This window comes from Syngnathoides biaculeatus, chromosome 4 (assembly GCF_019802595.1).
Source record: "Syngnathoides biaculeatus isolate LvHL_M chromosome 4, ASM1980259v1, whole genome shotgun sequence".
In the NCBI taxonomy this organism is placed as follows: Eukaryota; Metazoa; Chordata; class Actinopteri; order Syngnathiformes; family Syngnathidae; genus Syngnathoides; species Syngnathoides biaculeatus.
The window spans coordinates 18,593,297-18,616,282 of NC_084643.1; the positions used below are offsets into that span (position 1 = coordinate 18,593,297).

Here is a 22,986-nt window from a genome sequence, read left to right on the forward strand (position 1 = left end):
AGTTAACATCCATAGATCCAAATACCAAGAAATAAAAGCTGGAATTCCGAACTTTTCTCATAGCCATCTTAAGATCTGAATCTCAGATGTCTTCAGTATAGTATAACAAATATAAATGAATTGCCCTTGTAATGCAGATACTTTTGGAGGGGACTGTACGTATGGCTTCGATTTACAGGGCTCAACAAAGTATCTTTACATCCATCTATTCTCTTAAGCACTTATCCCCAGCAAGGTTGGAGGTGTACCTACACCCATCCCAGCAGACTTTGGGTGAGGCATCTGAATATTATAATACATTATAACAACTTCACACTCACGCTTAAGGACAATTTAGGGTATTCGATTAATGCATCATCCATGTTTTTGGAACGTGAGAAAACCTGAGGTCCACAGAAAATCTACTCAGAGAACTCCAGACAGGAAGGCTGGATTTGAAGTTTGAACTGTGAGGAAACTGTTTTAACCAGCCATACATCATGCAGCGTAAAAAAAAAAAAAAAAGACAAATGAAATGATTATTTATAATTTTAATACAATGATACAAAAAATGTCAGGTTAAAGATTTTTGTCGCGGATCTACTGGCAAGGGGACAACGAAGGTCTTCATCAGGAGGGAAAAAGTGCAAGAGAAACTCACCAGCCCTTAACCGAAAAGAGCAAACTTTTTACCTCCTGAAGAGAGGTTAAAAAAAAAAAAAAAAAAGTATGACAGATGAAATTATAATTTTAATACAATTATACAAAAAAGGTCACGTTAAAAGATTTTTGTAGCTGATTTTGTTTATCCATTCTACAATACACCAAATATAAATATGCTTCTTTTCAATGGAGCAAGAAGTAGATACTCATGAAATGGTGATACATATTAAAATGCAAAGTGGATGCTCTAAAAAGTTGAAAACTCCTGACAGTATACTTTGTAAAGGCATTTTAAAGTCAATACATTTTAAAGAAGTGAATCATAATTGCAAAATTCCTTTATTATCTGTAACTTTAAAGAGAGTGGTACAAATTGGATCCATATTTTTTTACAGCAGTTTTAACATTACGACTAATATACAAAAATTAATTACTTAATCATGTTAATTTATTGACAATTAATTGCCATCTACAATACAAGAGCTGTTAGAAAGTAATTCAACCACAATCACCAAACATAATACATTCTGATTTTGATTAGGGGTAATGTTTTTTTTTTAAACAAATACTACAGGTTTCAAAATTAAACATAATCCCAATCTATTTTACTGAGCTAAACAAGGCTTAACACTTCACCATAGTTGCACAATTTTAGATCATTCAGTGAGTTTATGAAATGTGATTCATTTTTCAGTTTCACACAAATTCCTGCATGAAAGCATATAAAATATATTCCCGTCATCAAATTGGATGAAAGACCACTCTCTGTAATCTTGTCAGATGGGAATGACAATTCAGAAGTTTTTTTTCACAAACCATCAGGATGAAAGGCAAAAGTTGTTTCAATCAATACAAAAAAAAGTCAAAATTCTGTGCTGAGGGAAGGATTTCCACAACTGTCATCTTCTTATTAACTTAAAGCAATACCAATAATTTCAAGAATAGTTAGTGTTGGGTTCAAAATAGACACTGACTTTTGTATAGCCAGAATAGGAAAACAAATTCAAATTTTGCAAATAGTAGTGAAATCATTCGAACAAAGAGACATGACTCTCTCAGGCATGCACCATGATCAGACTTTGATTCCAGTTCGACCCCCCCGCCCAAAAAAAAAACTCAGGCAATGGATGAACATAATGCCTGACGTCATCAAATAATTTTTATTTTAAAGATGGTTATGCTACCAGGATATAAATTAATCAAGCATATATCAAGGACATTCACTTTAAATATTTCACACTAAAATCCCAACAATGAAAAACTGATACTGTGGTACCTCTACTTGCGAAATTAATCCGTTCCGAAAGTTGTTTCGTAAGGTAGAAATGCCTTTTACATGTAAATAGCGTAATCTGTCCCAAGAGACACACACACACACACACACACCACACACACACACACACACACACACACACACACACACACACACACGCTAAAAATCAGCATTCAAAAATACATAATGTAGAGAATAATTTTTAAAAATATGTTCATTTACCTTTGGCGTTGGGCAACTATGCAAAGAGAAGGCTGAGTGACAAGCAAAAGGCATCGTGGAGGACGGAGGAGGAGGCAAACTTTTGACAGCCGAGACAAAACTTGAGCGTGTACACAACTTAATTCCACTAAAGTTTCTTGGGGGCCATGGTGAAGAAAGATGAATAAACTTGCAAAAAACACAAGGAAAAAGTTGTACTTTTCCAATGTGCGTTAGTGTGTGACAGCGCGAGCGTGATTCGGTGATAGTCGATTGTCCAACGGAATCAAAAAGCATCATAGGTACGGATTGACATCCCTCCGAGCCAATGGGATGCCAGGAAGATGCTACGGCGCTAGCCAATGGAAGGGCATCTCTATCACGCCACACAAATCAATATACAGGATGTTTATGTTCAGTGGAATATGGGGAATCCAGCACCATTTTTGTCCTCCTTTTGTATCCTGAATTTCCTTCGTAACTATAGACATTTTTCGGAGGAGGCGTTTCGTAACCTGAATTTTCCGTGACTGGAGACGTTCGTATTTAGTGGTACCACTGTACTAATATTTAAGAGTGAATGAAAAGGACCTATCACAATCAATACTCTACATCTTCTAATCAGTGTTCCTATTCTTAAGAGGAGCAATTGTCACTTGTGAAATAAACCTATAATGCTGAAGCAAATAGTGTCGTAACAGAACCTGTGTCACTCGCGGTCTGTGCTTGTCCCTTTCCAGCAGAGACGCAAACTAAAGGCAAACAGTGCCCAAACCTAAACAAGATACTTATACAACAAACTTTAACAGAATTTTCCTCAGTGTCCCAAATCCCTGTAAATTCATGAATGCTTCAGATGGCAGATGTGGGCTGTTGATTCTGCTGATGGAGGTAAAATTCTTCTGTCTTGAGAAAAACATCTAATTAACAGGATTCATACACAACAAATCCCTTCCCTCAGGTGTGTTGCTCGTTTGTCCTTTTTAAGGTTTTACTGACCACCATTGTAGGCATAATCTGCCTTGTTGTGCATGATGAGCTTGTTGTCCACAAAGTAAAAACTATCTGATCTGGTCTCATAAGGGTGCTCCACCATTTGTCGAACTGGAAAAAGAAGAAAGAAATGACAGGACTGTTAAAACATGCACATGTCAAATCAACATTAGGTATTATTTAGGTACCATGCAAATACAGAATAGGATTTACTGAGGTCATCTGGAAGTTGTGGAAACTCATAAATGTGTTCACACGTGTTACGGCTGTTGGGAATGCAAAAGCCAAAGTCAAAGTCAAAGTTCTTGAGAAGGCGTCCTTGAAAGTAATGTCTTTCAATCATACGAAAGTTGTTGATGGGACGGTCGCCAACGGTGAACTCCACACTGCATGCAAACAGAAAAAAGTTCAAACTTCAGCTGTGATCTTAGTTTTGTGAAACAAAGTTTTGATCAAAGTACTTACGTTGCACCTACAGTCTGTAGTTTCAAGAACGCTGGTGTAAACTGATATCTCACAAAGCGCCCGGCACTGACGTCAAAATCTCCGCTCCCCTCTTCAGCCTCTACAGGACCTGACAGACAAAAAGAGTTTAGCTGCTAGGAAATAAAATTGTACAGATCATGACGGTCAATTTGTGAAAATAGCCACAAAAACTGAATCATGCAATGGATGCCAGCCAATCGCCGGGCACATCTAAACAAACATCTACTTACACACACATGCACACCTACAGGCAATTTATAATATTCAATTAACAATTACTCTGAGAATAAGAGGGAGCTTACCATTTGAAACAGCTATGTTTAAATAATGGTTAACTTGAAACAAGTTACATTATTCACTAAAGTACAAACAGCTATTCTTATTGACAAGAAATTACTTTGAGGGGGAAAAAAAAGCTCTTTATGCACAAAACACATACTGTGTCCCAAAAAGTGAGGCAAAGGCCATGACCGTTCGTGACCTGGACAATCCCACATATGTACATACAGTCCCCTCCAAAGTTATTAGACCGGGAAGGTCAATTCCTTTGTTTTTGTTGTATACTTAGGTTCAAGATCAAAACATAAAAAAATGAGATAAAAATTCAGAATTCAAGCTTATATTTCATTGTATTTACACCTCGATGTTTTAAATTCAAGACAGAGCAACTTTAGTTTGAACACACCCACTTTTCAAGTGAGCAAAAGTATTGGAACGTGTGACTGATGGGTGTTTCTTATAGCTGAGGTGCCTTTTAGATTGACTGCTTCAACATTGCTTGTTTTGGGCTTTGGATTTCACCTTTGAAAAATGCATTTGCTGATAAACAAACATGAAGACCAGAGAGCTGTCTATTGGAGAAAAGCGAAGCAATCTGCAGCTTGGAGAAGAGGGAAAATCAGGAACTACTGCACAAACATTGGCCATAGCCAATGTAACACTTTGTAATGTCCTGAAAAAAAAAGAAACTACAGGTGTACTAAGCAACAAACAGCGAACAGGTAAGCTAAGGGTATCAACAGCAGTTGATAGAAACATTGTGAGAGCTGTGAAGAAACACCAAAAGACAACAGTCAGTGACATCACAGCCAACCACCACAGGCAAAGGGTGAAGGTATCACAATCCACTGTGCAAAGAAAACTTTGAGAAGAAAAAAAATGTACAGGCCATACCACAAGATGCAAACCATTCATCAGGAGGGGCGGGGGGAATCAGAAGGCCAGATTGGATTTAGGATTTTGAAGAACTACAGAGATGAGGCACAAAAGGTTTGGAACAAACTTTTATGGACTAAAGGAACAGAGATTAACCTCTACCAAAGTGATGTAAAGGTAGGTCAAAGTATGGAGAAAGAAAGGCTCCGCTAATGATCCAAAACATGCAAGGTCATCTAAGAAGCAGTGTGGCGGTAATGTCTTGGCCTTGGCCTTCCTTGCATGGCTGCTTCTGGAGTGCTGGAGCCTATACCAGCTATCTTCGAACAAGATATTTCACCAAATATTACGTTTTTTTTTCATCCCTCAATCCATTTTCTATGCCGCTTTCAGAAGAGTTACGGGAGCACTAGAACCTATCCCAGCTTTCTTCGGGCAGGAGGCGGGGTAACCATATACCAGTTTCCAACCAATCACAGGACACATAGAAACTAACAACCAATTAATGCATGTTTTTTCAACGTGTGTTGAGGAAACCGGAGTACGCGGAGAAAGCCCACACAAGCATCGAGAGAACTTGCAAACTTTACACATGGGGGGCCGGGATTCGAACCCTGGTCCTCTGAATTCTGAGGCAATCACTCCAACCAATCGGTCCACCATACAACCGACATGTTATTCACTTTTAAGTTAATTTAATGTTTGTTCCCATCAATGTTCCTTCTAATTTTTTACGTGTCTGAGCAAACACACTAAGGCTGTCAGCACTCCTTTTGACCACTGTGAGCCACATCAGACATATACACTGTGGTTAATCAGTGTCATCTATTGACGTTACATGGCTCATTCAAAGGTTCAGATTACATTCCCATCAGAACATTTTTAAGAACAATTTTGTGTTTTTGCAAATTTACACTGAAAATATCAACAAACAAAAAAATACATTACAATACAAATACATACCAAGCCAACTATGAACTATAAATTTGAAAGGTCGCTTCCAACTTTGTTTCATTCTTTTTTTTAAACACCCGATGATATCCCCGTGTTTTTCTTTGTGTAAAACTGAATTATTGCTTGAAGAATATCTTTCGCAATGCACGTTGAAAGCTGAATGATGCTTCAAAACAGTTTAAGGGTTAATGTTATGTTGCCTCCTATATTTAAAATACAGAATTAGCTTTTTGGACAATGTATCGTCTGTGCATTCAACCTCAATCAAGCAGTGCCAAGGTGGAATTTTCACATTGCACACCATCCCGCACTTTCTACTTTGGCTTCAGAACAAACCTTTTTTACTCAAAAAAAAAGAGAAAATCTCATCCAATCTCACCACTTTTTCTTCGATTATTCACATACATGTTTGTAATTATGAGTGTACCCCTTTAAAATAGAGGGTGGGAGGGTCATGTAAAAGAGGAAGTAGAGTGTGGCCCGGTGTGGCCGAGCAGCAGCTCTTTGTGAGCGGCATGTGGTGCTGTGTTTTTATAATTAAAAAAAAAAAAGACATCAGCCTGTAGTTCACTGCGCTGGATCTGTTTTCCTCTGCGCTGAGAGTGTGCGACAAGTGCACAGCTTAGAGGGAACATTGGTTCCAATGGTTTTGCTCCCTTGTAAAGAGGGTGGATTCAAACAAAAAGTGAAATGAAGTAAAAGCTGGAACTCTAAACTTCATATACTTCTGATGAAACCTAAAGGTCTTCAGTATACAACAAAAACAAAGGAAGTGACCTTGCCGGTCCAGTGCTTTTGGAAGGGACCGTACACAAACTGATCCACACAACTCATGTTAATCGGTGAATTACCGCTGTTTGGAGGCTTGGCGATCTCAAACAGTACTGTCCCAGTCTCAAGATCTCTGATCTTGAAACGAGTGAAGTCAATGTTGTAGATATTGTCTTCAGGTTTGCAAAGATAGTCTGTAATCACAAACAGGATATTAGTCAAAACAAGAGAAGGTATGTGTGACTTTACAAAAGGTCTTTGAGCACATATATTTGTAATTGTACATATTTTTTAAAATTCTACTTAAATTGTTATATGAAGACTTCATATAACATATATACTATGAATAAACACAGTAAATTTGTCCCGTGCTGTCACTCACAACGGTTTTCTCCTTCTTTGGGCACTGGATTAAGAAACACAATTACAAAGTACAGACAAACAGCTCTTGAACCAAGCACCCCTATTGAGGAGGGAAGTAACACCATTGTTGTCTAGTGCAGGAAACGGCCAAAACAATGAAAGGCATTTAACATTGGCTGAGGCTCCGATGACAGACCCCGTGGTTGGAGTCATAGTGAGTCAGGTAGTGTCACTAAGGGGAGAAATATGCACAGTTCCAGGTGCCCACTGTGTAAGAGTTCGTCGATTAAAATATTTACACGTTTAAAATCAATAACAACCAACGTTTAATCATGAAAGGATTACCCAATATATTGGCAACTATCAAATCCCAACACCATATTAAAATTTAAGAGCTATTTCGAGGTAATTATTTTACCCAAAAAGGCCAAGACAGTGCAAACTAAGAATCTACTGAATAAAAGTCCCTCGTTCCCATTGTGCACCTGCGAGGGAGAGAGCAAACCAAGACACTCGTCCCCTAGCATACCCATCGCTTAGCATACACCACAAACAACAAACAAGTGGCCTTTGACTTCTCTCGATTTATTTAGGCCATTCAAGCTACCGTTCACGTACCCTCCGTGACAGCCCGCAGTCCCAGGACATGATCCGGTGAAATATCCTCTCCGAGCGCCCGAAGTTCATCTTCTGTTACCACGGGCCACTTATCCGTTTGACTGCGCCTTGACTTCAGGTTCTTTAACATACCTCCTCCAGCTTTTCTTTCTCTCCGGTTTGACTCTGTGCCGGTATCTGCGTCAGTGTGTCCCTTTCCGACTGTCGGCGCCGTTTTGTTCCGAGAACCGTGCATGTCAGGCACCGTGGATAAATGGAGCTAGAAGGGAGCGTATGGGGGGGGGGGGGGAAGAGATAATGTGCTTTTTATTTGAGAGCGCCTTGGACAAATTGCGGCTGGAATTTCAAGATGGCGTAAAGCGTGTATGGGTGACGGAAAAGTAGAACTGTGGTTGGCTAGATGTGCGTTGTCATAGTTACCAAATGGGCATGAGTGATTTGTGGCCCAGGACCGCCCGTTTTATTTTAACCGGGTGGGTCATTACTTCCTTCAATTGGTTGTATTACATCGGCGTTTACTATGCCAGCGAATACTCTTTATTGAATCTTCAACACTAGTCTCAGCGAAATTGTATTCCTCCCAAGAAAGAAAAGCTCATAAATAACAAAATGAAGTCAGCTACTGTTTATCAGTATCATACATGGCCAGCACGCGGCGCTAACGAAACTCGCGATGCTAGCTTAGATTTGCTTTTGTTGACAGAATCTGGCGTTCATCGAAGAAGAAATGAGCAAGGATGGTGAGAGTTAAATCGAGGTGAACTGCGTAAAGTCACTTATGTATTCTGCAAAAGTTTGTCTTCGTTGTCCGTTTCTGAAACTGTTTGTTTGACAGGTATTTGCTATGTGAGATCAACGTGTCTGACAGGAGTAGGCTCTTGTTCCTGAATGACGGAGCTATCGCCGCGGCGGTGAAAGAAGCGGTGTCCCGCATACACGGTGACTACGGGGCGGCGATGTGCAGCATTAGATTCTGTGGTAAACTTTCTTCGATTTACTTTGTTAGAAAACGACTTGTATTAAAACCAATATTAAATTTAATATAGACAAAGAGCAAGGCAGATCAAGGTCAAGCATTCTGTATCCGATCAGTGTTTCCCAGCCAGCATTTAAACTACTCGAGGAAAATGAACATAATTTCGTTGAAATTTCAGGATCACCTTAAAATGCACCTTGGTTACGTCAAACGCATACACATAGTTTTATTCACAGTGACAGGTTTAGCAACTGGTATTTTAATCCATCCGTTCACTTTCCGTACCATTTAGTGTTTTGATAAATAGAAAAGCGTTGATTGATTTGTTCCGGGATGTTTATAATGAAATGTGGACTTAAAATTACGATGTGGACTCCTAGGCATTTTACAGCCTGCGCGCCACATCCGGCCAGATCATAAATGAGAAAATACTGTACATTTGGGGAAAAAATCTGAATGCCGTGCGTGCAATAAATCTGTGTTGATTTTATTTTGAAAAGCTGTACGTTCCCATTTACTTACGTGGGGACGGATGTGAGAGCAGTGAGGGCAGGTAAGCACCAGCAAGTGGTAGTTGCTAGGTTACCCTCAACCCGTCAGTTCACGGCAAGAAAAGAAAGGTTAATGAATGGTGTGTTTTCAACAAGACGTGAACTGCCAAGTACTTCTTTACAGAAATCAAACTTAAATCCTTGGGCTTAATTTGTAGTACATAGGTTGCTGTGAGAATCAGCACCTCCAAATTTGAGACCATGGTCCTTAGTCGGAAAAGGGTAGCGTGCCCTCTCCGGTCGGGGATGGGATGCTGCCCCAAGTGGAGGAGTTTAAGTATTTTGGGGTCTTGTTCGTGAGTGAGGGAAGAATGGAGGGGGAGTTCGACAGACTGAGTATAATGGGGACGGGGCGCTGCTAAACTCAACTCGGGATGTTGTGAGTCAGTGCGGAGAATACTTCGAAGACCTCCTGAATTCCACCAACATGCCTTCTCACGAGGGAGCTGAGTCTGGGTGCTCTGAGGCGGGGCTCTTCCATCTCTGGGTTTGATGTCACCGAGGTGGTTAAAAAGCTCGTGGCATGGCCCCAGGGGGTGTATGAGATTCGCCTGGAGTTTCTAAAGGCTCTGGATGTTGTGGGGCTGCCCTGGTTGACACGCCTCTGCAACATCGCGCGGACATCGGGGACAGTGCCTCTGGATTGGCAGACTGGGGTGGCGGTCCCCTTTTCAAAAAGGGTGACCAGAGGGTGTGTTCCAACTATAGAGGGATCACACTCCTCAGCCTCCCTTGTAAGGTCTACTCAGGGGTACAGGAGAGAAGGGTCCGTCGGTAAGTCGAGTCTCTGATTCAGGAGGAGCAATGTGGTTTTCGTCCTGGCTGTGGACCAGCTCTACACCCTCGGCAGGGTCCTCGAGGGTGCATGCGAGTTCGCCCAACCAGTCTATATGTGTTTTGTGGCCTTGGAGAAGGCATTCGACCTTGGCCCTCGGGGAATCCTATGGCGGGTTCTTCGGGAGTATGGGGTACAGAACCCCCTGATACGAGCTGTTCGGTCCCTGTACGACTTCTGTCAGAGTTTGGTCCGCATTGCCGGCAATAAGTCGGACTTGTTTCCGGTGAGAGTTGGACCGAGTTCACACTCTGCTGCGATGCGAATCAGTACCTCCAAATCCGAGACTATGGTCCTCAGTTAGAAAAGTTGATGTACCCTCTCCAGGTTGGGGATGAGATCCTTCCCCAAGCGGAGGAGTTCAAGTATCTTGGGGTCTTGTTCACGAGTGAGGGAAGAACAGAGCGGGAGATTGACAGACTGATCAATGCAGTGTCTGCAAAGTCCGCATCTTTGTATCGGTCCGTTGTAAAGAGGGAGCTAAGTCGATAGGCGAAGCTCTCAATTTACCAGTCGATCTACGTTCCTACCCTCACCTATGGGCATGAGGTGTGGGTCGTGACCGAAAGAACAAGATCCCAGATACAAGTGACGGAAATGAGTTCACACCCCCAGAAATGCTGCTCTCAGGACAAGTTGTGTCATTTCTAACAAAGTAGCCCAAAAAATAAGGTGTTTTTTTTTTTTTTTTTTTTTTTAAACGAAGTTTGTTAACGGGTGCTTGTTGGACTCTGTGGCACTGATATTCCCGGAGATCAGTCTCACTGGTGGATTTTGACACTTCCCTCAAAGAGAAGAACTTTCCACACCTGAGAAGGGATGCTCAGAAGATTCTATTCCTCTTTGGATCAAATTGCGTAAGTGAACAGACATTCTCGAGGATGAAGTTCAAGAAATCCAAACAAAGGTCCTCTTTCACTGATTACCACCTCTCAGCTGTCCTTTGCATAGGCACCTCAGACATTCAGCCCGATTTCAACGCCCTTGTTCAGTTCAAACCCATTGGGCCCCATAGCTCAGTGATTAGAGCATTGGTTTGGTAAACCAGGGCTCATGAGTTCGTTTCTCACTGGGCCTCCACTCCCCAAGAGGGGTTCCGTCAGGAAGGGCATCTAGCGTAAAAACTGTGCCAAACAAATGAGTGTTCATCTGAGATTACACGCTGTGGCGACCCCTAATGGGATAAACTGAAAGAAAGTTAGTTAGTTTTTATTTGACAAGTACACCACAATTTCACATAGGCTAGTTGTATAAAAATTGACACTTTTATTCCAATTACCAATACCAGCTATTCAAAATATAGAAGTTACTGTATTTTACAATGGGACAAACTTGAGAATTAACTTCTAGTTATCAATGGTGCATCCCTCTGACATAATTCTGGATTCTCGTGTGGGCCCTTGCAAAAATTAATTGCCCATTGCTGCCATGAACAACTCGGCATCACGGTTCGTTCCTTGGCTTTTAAAGAAGCTGCTTTTGGAAAGACAAAATAGCCATTCAGCCAGTGTCTGCAGTCCATATAGTAGTTTTGTCACCATTCACCCAACTTAATCTGCTAAACTCCTTAAAAGGTTGCTCGGCCCACTAGTGTGAAAGCGAATGGGTGTTCAAACGCGAAGCTCTCGTGCTGGTCGAACACATGGAAGTACTGAAACCGCTTCTGGTGACCAGTAGAGATGCATGGTGTGATAAAACCTACTTTCATTATTTATTTCCCCGGCTGTGTTTCACTTACTGTACATACATTTCATTGGTAGTAAATTTGGTTCAGAGTTTGTTTCACCTTTTCTGTACATTTCTTTCCATTTTGTAATTTTGGTAACCAGATGATTATGTACTATTTTCTTTTCAGTGAAATACCTGAATACCCAAACAGGAATGGTATTCCTGCGTTTCCCTAAAAGAAGCTACAAACTGCTGTGGTCAGCGTTGCCATTCATCACCAGTATTGAAACCCGCTACCAGAAAATACAATGTTTTCTCAACTGTCTGCATGTAGGAGGTAAGAACAGCGTCATCTTGTATTTCAGATTTGTTTAATAAACATATTTTCCATAAATGTTCATTCCTTTTAGACTTGAAGTACTGTATATGCTAAATCATTTAAATTTGGAGCCCTTTCACTCTATTCATTAACTCCATTTGATATTTTATAAGGAACAATCAGAACTTGTCAGAAGTTTCTGGTACGATACAACACACGGCAACTCTATCGAATGCTCCCCGATTGTAAAAATGAGGGTAAGTATTGTCATTTAAGGCTTGGCTAAGATAAGCATGATAATAGTTTGTAAATGAAGTTAATTTTATCATTTGGAATATTTGTTTTTAATGTTTGAGTCACAACATTCGAGACTAAGATCCTATCACTTGTGATACATCTGCTAAATACATTTCTGTGAAAAAGTATTGTTGGCCCTCTTCTCAAATTCTTATATGTATTTTTGCATGGATTACCCTCTTTAATGTCCAAGATCATCAAACCAATGTAAATATCTAAGAAATAAAACTTTTAATTTATTAATCAGTGATGGCCAGTGATTGCATTTATTTAGAGACCCCCCGCTTCCAAAAAAAGTTTGAAATGCTTGTTTTTAATGTTTGAGTACCAAAAAAAAAAAAAAAAAACTGGTCCCATGTGGAAAAAGTACCGTAATTTTGTGTCTACCCATATGATCAAAACCTAAAATATTATCTTTAGGTTTTTTTTTTTACAATAAATTATTCTGAAGTTGAGCACCTTATTTGAATGCGTATTTCTTTTTAATTATTAGCTCTTATTTTGAAATTCATAGCCCCACTTTTATTGAGTAGATGCGAAAACACAGTTGGGCTATAGGTTTGATTTACCCAGACAGAATTTGTCAGGTGTGTACAATTCAACACAAGAACAGGGGAAAAAAACAAAACATTTATTTTAATAAGACTGATACTAAACAGTCCAGCATTATCATCAAACAAAACATAACCATAAAGAAATTAATGATGGTTGTTGTTCACTCATAAGTAAAAAATAAAAATAAAAAAAATCAATACTTCACAAATTCTGCCAGGGTATGTAAACTTAGAAACACAATTAGGAATAAAAAGTGTAGGCTACAGGTCTTTTTTTTTTTAAATAACCACAAGGTGGCAGTGGTATTGTAGGGGAAAAAAACAACCAGAGGCACTATTTCAAGCTCTTTATTCTCCATGTTTGTTTCCGTCTTTGCACAGCTAAACTATTTCAGCACAAAAGCAGAGAGATCCACCATTCTGCAAGGTAACACAGCAGAATAGGACAGGTTTAATAATAATAAAAATAATAATGGTTCTGCCAATACATGACTGGAATCCAATTTAAAATCTATGGACCGAACGGGAACTCAAGGTCCATACAGGAAGCTCGGACGGCTCGTGTGGAGGAAATCGAAAATCACACAAGCGCAATGCATGTGAGTAGTTTCTCCTTCCAGGTGCCATCATCAAGTTTTAATTCAAAACAAAGGCTTTTGTTCAACACTTTTTCCCTATCATTTGTGATTTCAGTTGTTGCTGAGAATGAACCAGGTTTAGGGTGCCATTACTTTCACACAGGGCCCCTTCATAATCTAAAACACCATTTCAAAACAGCATTTTCAGTTTATTTGGGTTATCTATATGAATTTACATATGTTTGATGATATTAAACAAAGTGGAGAAACAAAAATAGAAGGAATTATAGGATTGTACATTCCTATGCAACGTATTAGTAATTTGACTGTATGATATCAGACAACAAGTGCATTTATACCATCCACTGTTATTCAGAATTTTATATCAATTGCAATGATATTGTTTGCAGCACAAGTTCTTGACCCTATTTGTAGTTTTACAAAACCCTGAATTAAAAAATATTTAAACCCAAGTGTTTACAACCCCTGAAATGTTTTTAGAAAGAAGCACCTGTGGTTTAAACATTGTTAAAAGAAAATTGAGGTTTTTTTTCTCAATTGCAGAAGAAGAAAAACAGATTCGCAGAGCTATCCTAAGTTGCTCCATAATACAAGGGGCATTTGAAGATGAACCAGAGAATGATGATGATGAAGACGAAGTGTAATCTGAGGAACACTGATCACACTTTAATGACTTTTGTTCATTTTTATCATGTCTTGTGCTGCATTTTTTTGTCAAATAAAATGAAAAATGTTATTTGCTGGATGTTGTTTTTTTTATATTTTGAGAGTATATTTTTATAAAGCTACACTACAAATCAGGTGAATGTGGTCAACACACAGCAACAAATAAAGACAAGGAAATAAAAATGCGGTCTTTTGTTTACAGATTCTTACTGTGCCGGTTTTTGTGGGAGAATATTCTGTAATAGTTTTGTTTCTGTACAATGCCATTTTTCTCCATCCAGATTTGACATTTGAGTGGTCAATCATCTTGAATGAGAAGACCTTTGGCTCACATTTTATACCCATTTAGTGAGTCTCAAAGTGTGTTATCCATGGCACTAATGCTACACAGACGAAAAGGAATTTGTGTGTATGTACAAACAATATTCCAATAAAGTTGGGGCATTGTGTTCAACAAAATACAATGATTTGCATATAATGTTGAAACTATAATTAATTGAACACACTACAAAGACATTTAATGTTCAAACTGATAAATTTATTGTTTTTAGCATATAATCATCTTCGAATTTTATGGCTGCAACACATTTAAAAAAAGCTGTGATAGGTGGCATAAAATACTGAGAAAGTTGGGGAATGCTCGTCAAACACCTGCTTAGAACTTCCCACAGGTGAACAGGATATTTGGGAACAGGTGGGTGCCATGATTGGGATAAAAGGAACTTCTGTGAATTGTTCAGTCATTCACAAGCAAAGATGAGGCAAATTTCACCTCATAGTGGAAAAAGTGCATAAGAAAAGTGTTGAACAGTTTTCAATGTTCCTCAGAAGGAGCTACATTGTTGTCTTTGTGGATCGAGAGAAAACCTATGACAAAGTACCAAGAGAGGAACTGTGGTACTGCATGTGGAAGTCTGGTGTGGTGGAGAACTGTCAGAATAGTGCAGGACATGGATGAGGGCAGCAGAACAGTGGTGAGGTGTGCCGTAGGCGTAACAGAAGAATTTAAGGTGAAGGTGAGATTGCATCAGGGATCAGCTCTGAGCCCCTTCCTGTTCGCTGTGGTAATGGATAGTGTGACAGATGAGGTTAGACTGGAATCCCCTTGGAACATGATGTTTGTAGATGACATTGTGATCTACAGTGTAAGCAGGGAGCAGGTGGAGGAACAATGAGAAAGATGGAGGCATCCACTGGAACAGAGAGGAATGAAGATTAGCTGAAAAACTGTAAAACAGAATATGCGCGTGGATGGGAAAGAGTGAGGCTACAGGGAGAAAAGATAGCGAGGGTGGATGACTTCAAATACTTGGGGTCAACAATCCAGAGCAATAGTGAGTGTGGTAAGGAAGTGAAGAAACGGGTCCAAGCAGGTTGGAACAGCTGGCGGAAGCTGTCTGGTGTGTTATGTGACAGAAGAGTCTCTGCTAGGATGAAGGGCAAAGTTTATAAAACAGTGGAGAGCCCGGCCATCATGTACGGATTAGAGACGGTGGCACTGAAGAGACAACCAACAGGAAGCAGAACTGGAGGTGGCAGAAATGAAGATGTTGAGGTTCTCGCTTGGAGTGAGCAGGTTGGATAGGATTAGAAATGAGCTCATTAGAGGGACAGCTCAAGTTGGATGTTTTGGAGACGGGGTTTGAGAGTGTAGACTTCGATGGTTTGAAAATCTCCAGAGGCGAAAGACTGAGGGTATTGGTAGAAGGGTGCTGAAGATGGAGCTGCCAGGCAAACCAGCGAGAGGAAGACCAAAGTAAAGGTTGATTGATGTTGTGAGGGAAGACATGAGGAAAGTGGGTGTGAGAGAGAAGATACACGAGATGGGCTTAGATGGAAAAAGATGACACGCTGTGGTGACCCCTTATGGGAAAAGTTGAAAAGAAAAGAAGTTCATCAATGTACAATTGTAAGGAATTTAGGAACATCATCACCTACGGTCTCTAATAAAAGCTTCAGAGAATCTGGAGAAATCCCTGCATGTAAGCAGCAAGGGCGCGAGCCAACATGAATGCCTGTGACCTTCGACCCCTCAGTCAGCACTGTATCAAAAAAAATCCTCAATTTGTAAGGATATCACCACATGGGCTCAAGAATGCTTAAAAAGCAAACAACTATTTTCCAAGCCACGTCCTCACAGGCGTTGTGCGAGTGCTGGAGCCTATTCTAGCTATCTTTGGGCAGGAGGTACATCTTGGACTGTTTGTAAGCCAATTGCAAGGCACATATTAACAAACAACCACTCCCACTCACATTCACACCTACAGACAATTTAGGGTCTCCATTTGACGTACAATGCATGTTTTTTGGGGATGTGGGAGGAAACTGGAGTGGCTGGAGAAAACTCACGTAGGGGAGAAAAAGCAAACTCCACAAAGGGGGGGACCGGGTTTTGAACCCCAGCCCTCTGAACTATTGAGGCACTGGCCCTAACCAGTCATCCACTGTTCCAAAAACCAATGTCAGTCAATACAGTTTGTCGTTAAATCCGTAAATGCAATTTTAAAACCTTACTATCCAAAGCAAAAGCCATTTATCAACAACACCAGCTTCTCTGGGCTAAACCTCATCTAAGATGGAGTGATCCAAAGTGGATAAAGTGTTCTGTGGCCCGACAACTCCACATATTAAATTGTTCTTGGAAATTGTGGACGACCAAAGAGGGAAAGAACCATCTGGGCTCTTATGGATCCAAAGTTTTAAAAAAATGGCATCTGTGATGGAATGGGGTTGTGTTAGTGCCAATGGCATAGGTAACTTACACATCTGTGAAGGTCCGATTATTGCTGAAAGGTACATGCAGGTTTTGGAGAAACATGTGGTGCCAATCAACCAATGTCTTTTACACGAATCCCCAGCTTATTTCAGCACGACATTACCAAATCACGTTCTGCATGTGTTACAATAGTGTGGCTTGGTAGGAAAAGAGTGCAGGAACTAGATTGGCCTGCCTGCAGTTCCAATCTATCTCCCACTGAAAATATGTTGGGCATTATGAATAATAAAATACAACAACTGAGACCCTGGACTTTTGAACATCTGAATCAGAATTAGATTTAAGAGAATTAAATTCACTAACTACAACTACTACTACTACTACTAACTACAAATGCAGCCCTATGGGGGCACAAACCAGTGCAATCTGTAGGCCGGTCCCAAGCCCGGATAAATGCAGACGGTTGCGTCAGGAAGGGCATCCGGCATAAAAACTGTGCCAAACAAATATGAGCGTTCATCTAAAGAATCCCATACCGGATCGGTTGTGGCCCGGGGTAACAACGCCCGCCCCCGGCACTGCTAACCTGCAGGGCGTCGGTGGAAATTCAGCTACTGTGGGTCGAAGACAAAGAAGAGGAGGAAACCGGATCCAGCGTCAGAAGAAAAAGAGGAATGCACAGAGCCTACAACTGAGTGTAGGGACTTTGAATGTTGGGACTATGACAGGAAAAGCTCAGGAGTTGGTTGACATGATGATTAGGAGAAAGGTTGATATTCTGTGCATCCAAGAGAGCAGGTGGAAAGGTAGTAAGGCTAGAAGTTTGGGAGCAGGGTTTAAATTATTCTACCACGGAGTAGATGGGAAGAGAAATGGAGTAGGGGTTATTTTAAAGGAAGAGCTGGCTAAGAATGTCTTGGAGGTGAAAAGAGTATCAGAATGAGTGATGAGACTAAAATTTGAAATTGAGGGTGTTATGTATAATGTGGTTAGCGGCTATGCACCACAGGTAGGATGTGACCTAGAGTTGAAAGAGAAATTCTGGAAGGAACTAGATGAAGTAGTTCTGAGCATCCCAGACAGCGAGAGAGTTGTGATTGGTGCAGATTGTAATGGACATATTGGTAAAGGAAACAGGGGCGATGAAGAAGTGATGGGTAAGTACGGCATCCAGGAAAGGAACTTTGAAGGGCAGATGGTGGTGGACTTTGCAAAAAGGATGGAGATGGCTGTAGTGAACACTTATTTCCAGAAGAGGGAGGAACATATAGTGACCTACAAGAGCGGAGGTAGAACCACGCAGGTAGATTATATTTTGTGCAGACGATGTAATCTGAAGGAGGTTACTGACTGTAAAGTAGTGGTAGGGGAGAGTGTAGCTCGACAGCATAGGATGGTAGTATGTAAGATGATTCTGGTGGTGGGTAGGAAGATTAAGAAGACAAAGGTAGAGCAGAGAACCATGTGGTGGAAGCTGAGAAAGGAAGAATGTTGTGCGGCCTTTCGGAAAGAGGTGAGACAGGCTCTCGATGGACAACCGAAGCTCCCGGAAGACTGGACGACGACAGCCAAGGTGATCAGAGAGACAGGCAGGAGAGTACTTGGTGTGTCATCTGGTAGGAAAGGGGAGAAGGAGACTTGGTGGTGGAACCCCAAAATACAGGGAGTCATACAAGGAAAGAGATTAGCGAAGAAGAAGTGGGATACTGAGAGGACTGAGGAGAGGCGAAAGGAGTACATCGAGATGCGACGTAGGGCAAAGGTAGAGGTGGCAAAGGCTAAACAAGAGGCATATGAAGACATGTACACCAGGTTGGACACGAAAGAAGGAGAAAAGGATCTCTACAGGTTGGCCAGACAGAGGGATAGAGATGGGAAGGATGTGCAGCAGGTCAGGGTGATTAAGGATAGAGATGGAAATGTGTTGACTGGTGCCGGTAGTGTACTAAATAGATGGAAAGAATACTTTGAGAAGTTGATGAATGAAGAAAATGAGAGAGAAGGAAGAGTTGAAGAGGCAAGAGTGAAGGACCAGGAAGTGGAAATGATTACTAAGGGGGAAGTCAGAAAGGCACTACAAAGGATGAAAAATGGGAAGGCAGTTGGTCCTGATGACATACCGGTAGAGGTATGGAAGCAATTTGGAGAGATGGCTGTGGAGTTTTTGACCAACTTATTCAACAGAATACTAGCGGGCGAAAAGATGCCTGAAGAATGGAGAAAAAGTGTTCTAGTTCCCATTTTTAAGAACAAAGGGGATGTTCAGAGCTGTGGGAACTATAGAGGAATAAAGTTGATGAGCCACACAATGAAGTTATGGGAAAGAGTAGTGGAGGCTAGACTCAGGACAGAAGTAAGTATCGACGAGCAACAGTATGGTTTCATGCCTAGAAAGAGTACCACAGATGCATTATTTGCCTTGAGGATGCTTGTGGAAAAGTACAGAGAAGGTCAGAAGGAGCTACATTGTGTCTTTGTGGATCTAGAGAAAGCCTATGACAGAGTACCAAGAGAGGAACTGTGGTACTGCATGCGTAAGTCTGGTGTGGCAGAGAAGTATGTTAAAATAGTACAGGACATGTATGATGGCAGCAGAACAATGGTGAGGTGTGCCTTAGGTGTGACAGAGGAATTTAAGGTGGAGGTGGGACTGCATCAGGGATCAGCTCTGAGCCCCTTCCTGTTTGCAGTGGTAATGGATAGGCTGACAGATGAGGTTAGACTGGAATCCCCTTGGACCATGATGTTCGCAGATGATATTGTGATATGCAGTGAAAGCAGGGAGCATGCAGAGGAACAATTGGAAAGATGGAGACATGCACTGGAAAAGAGAGGAATGAAGATTAGCCTAAGTAAAACAGAATATATGTGCGTGAATGAGAAAAGTAGAGGGGGAAGAGTGAGGCTACAGGGAGAAGAGATAGCGAGAGTGGATGACTTCAAATACTTGGGGTCAACAATACAGAGCAATGGAGAGTGTGGTCAGGAATTGAAGAAACGGGTCCAAGCAGGTTGGAACAGCTGGCGAAAGGTGTCTGGTGTGTTATGTGACAGAAGAGTGTCTGCTAGGATGAAGGGCAAAGTTTACAAAACAGTGGTGAGGCCGGCCATGATGTACGGATTAGAGACGGTGGCACTGAAGAAACAACAGGAAGCTGAACTGGAGGTGGCAGAAATGAAGATGTTGAGGTTCTCGCTCGGAGTGACCAGGTTGGATAGGATTAGAAATGAGCTCATTCGAGGGACAGCCAAAGCTGGATGTTTTGGAGACAAGATTCGAGAGAGCAGACTTCGATGGTTTGGACATGTTCAGAGGCGAGAGAGTGAGTATATTGGTAGAAGGATGCTGAGGATGGAGCTCCCAGGCAAAAGAGCGAGAGGAAGACCAAAGAGAAGGTTTATGGATGTGGTGAGGGAAGACATGAGGGCAGTTGGGGTTAGAGAGGAAGATGCAGGAGATAGGCTAAGATGGCAAAAGATGACACGCTGTGGCGACCCCTAACGGGACAAGCAGAAAGGAAAAGAAGCAGAAGAAGAAATTCACTAACCACAAATGGTGAAACAGATGGCAACACCAACATCAACACAAACACTAAAGTAAACATTTCTTCAAAACTTCAGCGGTGTCCTGATAAACCTGCTAGAGATTAGAAGGACATCCGATTTAAAGCATGTTTATGGTGTTCAGGAGTATCTGCTTGAAGTCAGCAGGGGGGCATCACCTTTCCAGGTGTCGCTGGGTCACACAGCCACTCGAAAAGAAAATGATTCGGGCAAGAATAATAGAAACAAATGCATGATAAAACAAAAATTCCAACTGTATGTATAGCATCCTGGAAAGGAACTTTGAGAGACAGATGATGGTTGACTTTGCAAAAAGGATGGAAATGGCAGTAGTGGACATTTTTTTTTTCCAGAAGAAGCAGGAAGATAGGGTGAGCTTCAAGAGCAGAGCTAGAAGCACTCAGGTGGATTATATTTTGTGCAGATGATGCAATCAGAAGGTTACTGACTGTAAAGTAGTGGTAGGGGAGAGTGTAGCTCGACAGCATAGGATGAGAGTAGAATAACTCTGGTAGTGGGGAGCAAGATTAGGAGGACAAAGGTAGAGCAGAGAACCATGTGGTTGAAACTGAGAAAGGAAGAATGTTGTGTGGCCTTTCGGAAAGAGGTGAGACAGGGTCTTGATGGACAGGGGGAGCTCCCGGAAGACTGGACTACTACAGCCAACGTGATCAGAGAGCGAGAGAGAGGCAGGAGAGTATGTGGTGTGTTTTCTGGTAGGAAAGGGGAGGAGGAGACTTGGTAGTGGAACCCCAAAATACAGGAAGTCATCCAAGGGAAGAGGTTAGTGAAGAAGTGGGACACTGAGAGGACTGAGGAGAGGCAAAAGGAATATATTGAGATGTGATGTAGGGCAAAGGTAGAGGTGGCGAAGGTTAAACAAGAGGCACAGAATGACATGTACACAAGATTGGACACGAAAGAAGGAGAAAAGTATCTCTACAGGTTGGCCAGACAGAGTGATAGAGATGGGAAGGATGGGCAGCAGGTACAGGTGATTAAGGATAGAGATGGAAATGTGTTGACTGGTGCCAGTCGTATGCTAAATAGATGGAAAGAATACTTTGAGAAGTTGATGAATGAAGGAAGAGCAGAAGAGGCAAGTGTGATGGACCTGGATGTGGCAGTGTTTAGTAAGGGAGAATTTAGAAAGGCACTAAAGAGGATGAAAATGGAAAGGCAGTTGGTCCTGATGATATACCTATGGAGGTATGGAAGCAATTTGGAGAGGTGGCTGTGGAATTTTTGACCAACTTGTTCAACAGAATACTAGCGGGCAAGAAGATGCCTGAAGAATGGATTAAAAGTGTGCTGGTTCCCATTTTTAAGAACAAAGGCAATTTTCATAGCTGCGGGAACAATAGAGGAATAAAGTTGATAAGCCACACAATGAAGCTATGGGAAAGAGTAGTGGAGACAAGACTTCGGACAAAAGTATCTGCGAGCAACAGTATGGTTTCATGCCTACAAAGAGTACCACAGATGCATTATTTGCCTTAAGCATGCTAGTGGAAAAGTACAGGTCAGAAGGAGCTATATTGTGTCTTTGTGTGTCTATAGAGAAAGCCTATGAAAGATTACCAAAAGAGGAACTATGGTATTGCATGCATAAGTCTGTTGTGGTGGAGAAATACATCAGATTACAGGAGATGTATAAGGGCAGCAGATCAGTAGCGAGGTGTGCCATAGGTGTGACAGAAGAATTTAAGGTGGATATGGAACTGAATCAGGGATCAGCTCTGAGGTACTTCAACAACTACAACAAAGTAGTATTTACAGATTGCACAACTCTTAACAAATTTCACAATGGACATGCAAATCAACTGCCAAATTGAATGAAAGAAACTTCCAAAGAACACGTTTACCAATTTAACCTTAATTAAGTTTAGAAGTTTCAGATACATTTGGTTAACCGATTTAAGATGAAGTTGAAAGACACAAATTTATCAACAAACAACAACAAAATTGTTAACAACATTGTTCAAACACAACACAATGTAGTGGCATCAACAAGAAAGACGACAAAATCCAGAATGTCTAAAGCAGTCCTATTTAACTGAGGTGCAACATGTTTCAGTTTTATAACACTTTTTTAATACTTGAAGTAGTTACAATTTTAATGTTCAAAGCTGTCCCGAACTTTAGTTATTTACAATACAGAATCAAATGTACTTTTAAAGCTTACGGCCACGCTACCCTGAAAACGCCGATCTCATCAGATCTCGGAAGCTAAGCGGGCTTCGCCCCGTTAGCACTTGGATGGGAGACCGCATGGAAATACCAAATACTGTAAACTTCTCTCCCCAGGCATCCGGCATAAAACTGTGCCAAGCAAGTATGCGTCCATCTAAGATGACACGCTGTGGCGACGCCAGGACAAGCCGAAAGAAAAAGAAGTATACTTTTTAAAGTGCAGGATTGTGGTGGTACTTCTGGAGATAAATATAATTTTTAGGTGCTGCTCTTTACGAAAAGTTTTGAACCACTGTTCCAATTCATTTCGAAGTTCTTTGATGAGCCTGATTAAAGGCTTTAACTAGTTTGATAGGTGATAGTTTAGAGTAGGTCGTGATGTTCAAAAGAATATCGTCTTTTAATTGTCAGGAAGGTTCTTCCACGTACTAAAGGTAATAAACGAATTGCCAATTGTAAAGCAATTTCAACGTCTTAATTATCGATCATATTACGTTTTGAGTTTTCAACTTTGAAACGCATTCAACCTCCTTCGCACGAAGTTAAGCACTCCGCCGTTGAAAATTCCTTGTCAGAACACAGCAATCAAAGA

The 22,986-nt window shown here is 41.2% G+C and overlaps 2 protein-coding genes across 6 annotated transcripts; one reads left to right on the forward strand and one right to left on the reverse strand.

The window, feature by feature from the left end:
- Positions 1-962: 962 nt before the first annotated feature.
- Positions 963-7,817, reverse strand: unc119.1 (unc-119 homolog 1). Of its 2 annotated transcripts, XM_061816465.1 has the most exons (6): positions 7,457-7,817; positions 6,556-6,669; positions 3,575-3,683; positions 3,455-3,495; positions 3,323-3,375; positions 963-3,220 (listed from the first exon to the last, which is right to left on the reverse strand). In XM_061816465.1, the coding sequence occupies exons 1-6, from the start codon at positions 7,689-7,691 to the stop codon at positions 3,074-3,076; spliced, it is 699 nt and encodes a 232-aa protein (XP_061672449.1). In that variant the 5' UTR covers positions 7,692-7,817; the 3' UTR covers positions 963-3,073. The 2 variants fall into 2 exon arrangements, with proteins under 2 accessions (XP_061672449.1, XP_061672447.1); XM_061816463.1 differs by having other exon boundaries at positions 3,323-3,495; positions 7,457-7,800.
- Positions 7,473-22,842, forward strand: pop5 (POP5 homolog, ribonuclease P/MRP subunit). 4 transcript variants are annotated; one of them, XM_061816467.1, is made up of 6 exons: positions 7,473-7,574; positions 8,160-8,213; positions 8,292-8,395; positions 11,674-11,823; positions 11,979-12,062; positions 13,799-17,873. In XM_061816467.1, the coding sequence occupies exons 2-6, from the start codon at positions 8,194-8,196 to the stop codon at positions 13,897-13,899; spliced, it is 459 nt and encodes a 152-aa protein (XP_061672451.1). In that variant the 5' UTR covers positions 7,473-7,574; positions 8,160-8,193; the 3' UTR covers positions 13,900-17,873. The 4 variants fall into 4 exon arrangements, with proteins under 4 accessions (XP_061672451.1, XP_061672450.1, XP_061672452.1 ...); XM_061816466.1 differs by having other exon boundaries at positions 7,505-7,574; positions 8,292-8,434; positions 13,799-14,009; XM_061816468.1 differs by lacking the exon at positions 13,799-17,873 and adding an exon at positions 13,038-13,764 and having other exon boundaries at positions 7,505-7,574; positions 8,292-8,434.
- The last annotated feature ends 144 nt before the right edge of the window (positions 22,843-22,986 follow it).

What these genes read in the sequence shown, in the direction of transcription:
- unc119.1 (XM_061816463.1), bottom strand. Translation starts at nt 7,691, where the DNA reads ATGCACGGTTCTCGGAACAAAACGGCGCCGACAGTCGGAAAGGGACAC. An exon ending in CGCCAAGCCTCCAAACAGCG is followed by an intron (nt 3,684 to 6,555) that starts GTAATTCACCGA and finishes TTTGTCTGTCAG; the next exon opens with GTCCTGTAGAGGCTGAAGAG. An exon ending in CTACAGACTGTAGGTGCAAC is followed by an intron (nt 3,496 to 3,574) that starts GTAAGTACTTTG and finishes GTTTGCATGCAG; the next exon opens with TGTGGAGTTCACCGTTGGCG.
- pop5 (XM_061816466.1), top strand. Translation starts at nt 8,194, where the DNA reads ATGGTGAGAGTTAAATCGAG. An exon ending in ATGGTGAGAGTTAAATCGAG is followed by an intron (nt 8,214 to 8,291) that starts GTGAACTGCGTA and finishes TTTGTTTGACAG; the next exon opens with GTATTTGCTATGTGAGATCA. An exon ending in GTGCAGCATTAGATTCTGTG is followed by an intron (nt 8,435 to 11,673) that starts GTAAACTTTCTT and finishes TTTTCTTTTCAG; the next exon opens with TGAAATACCTGAATACCCAA.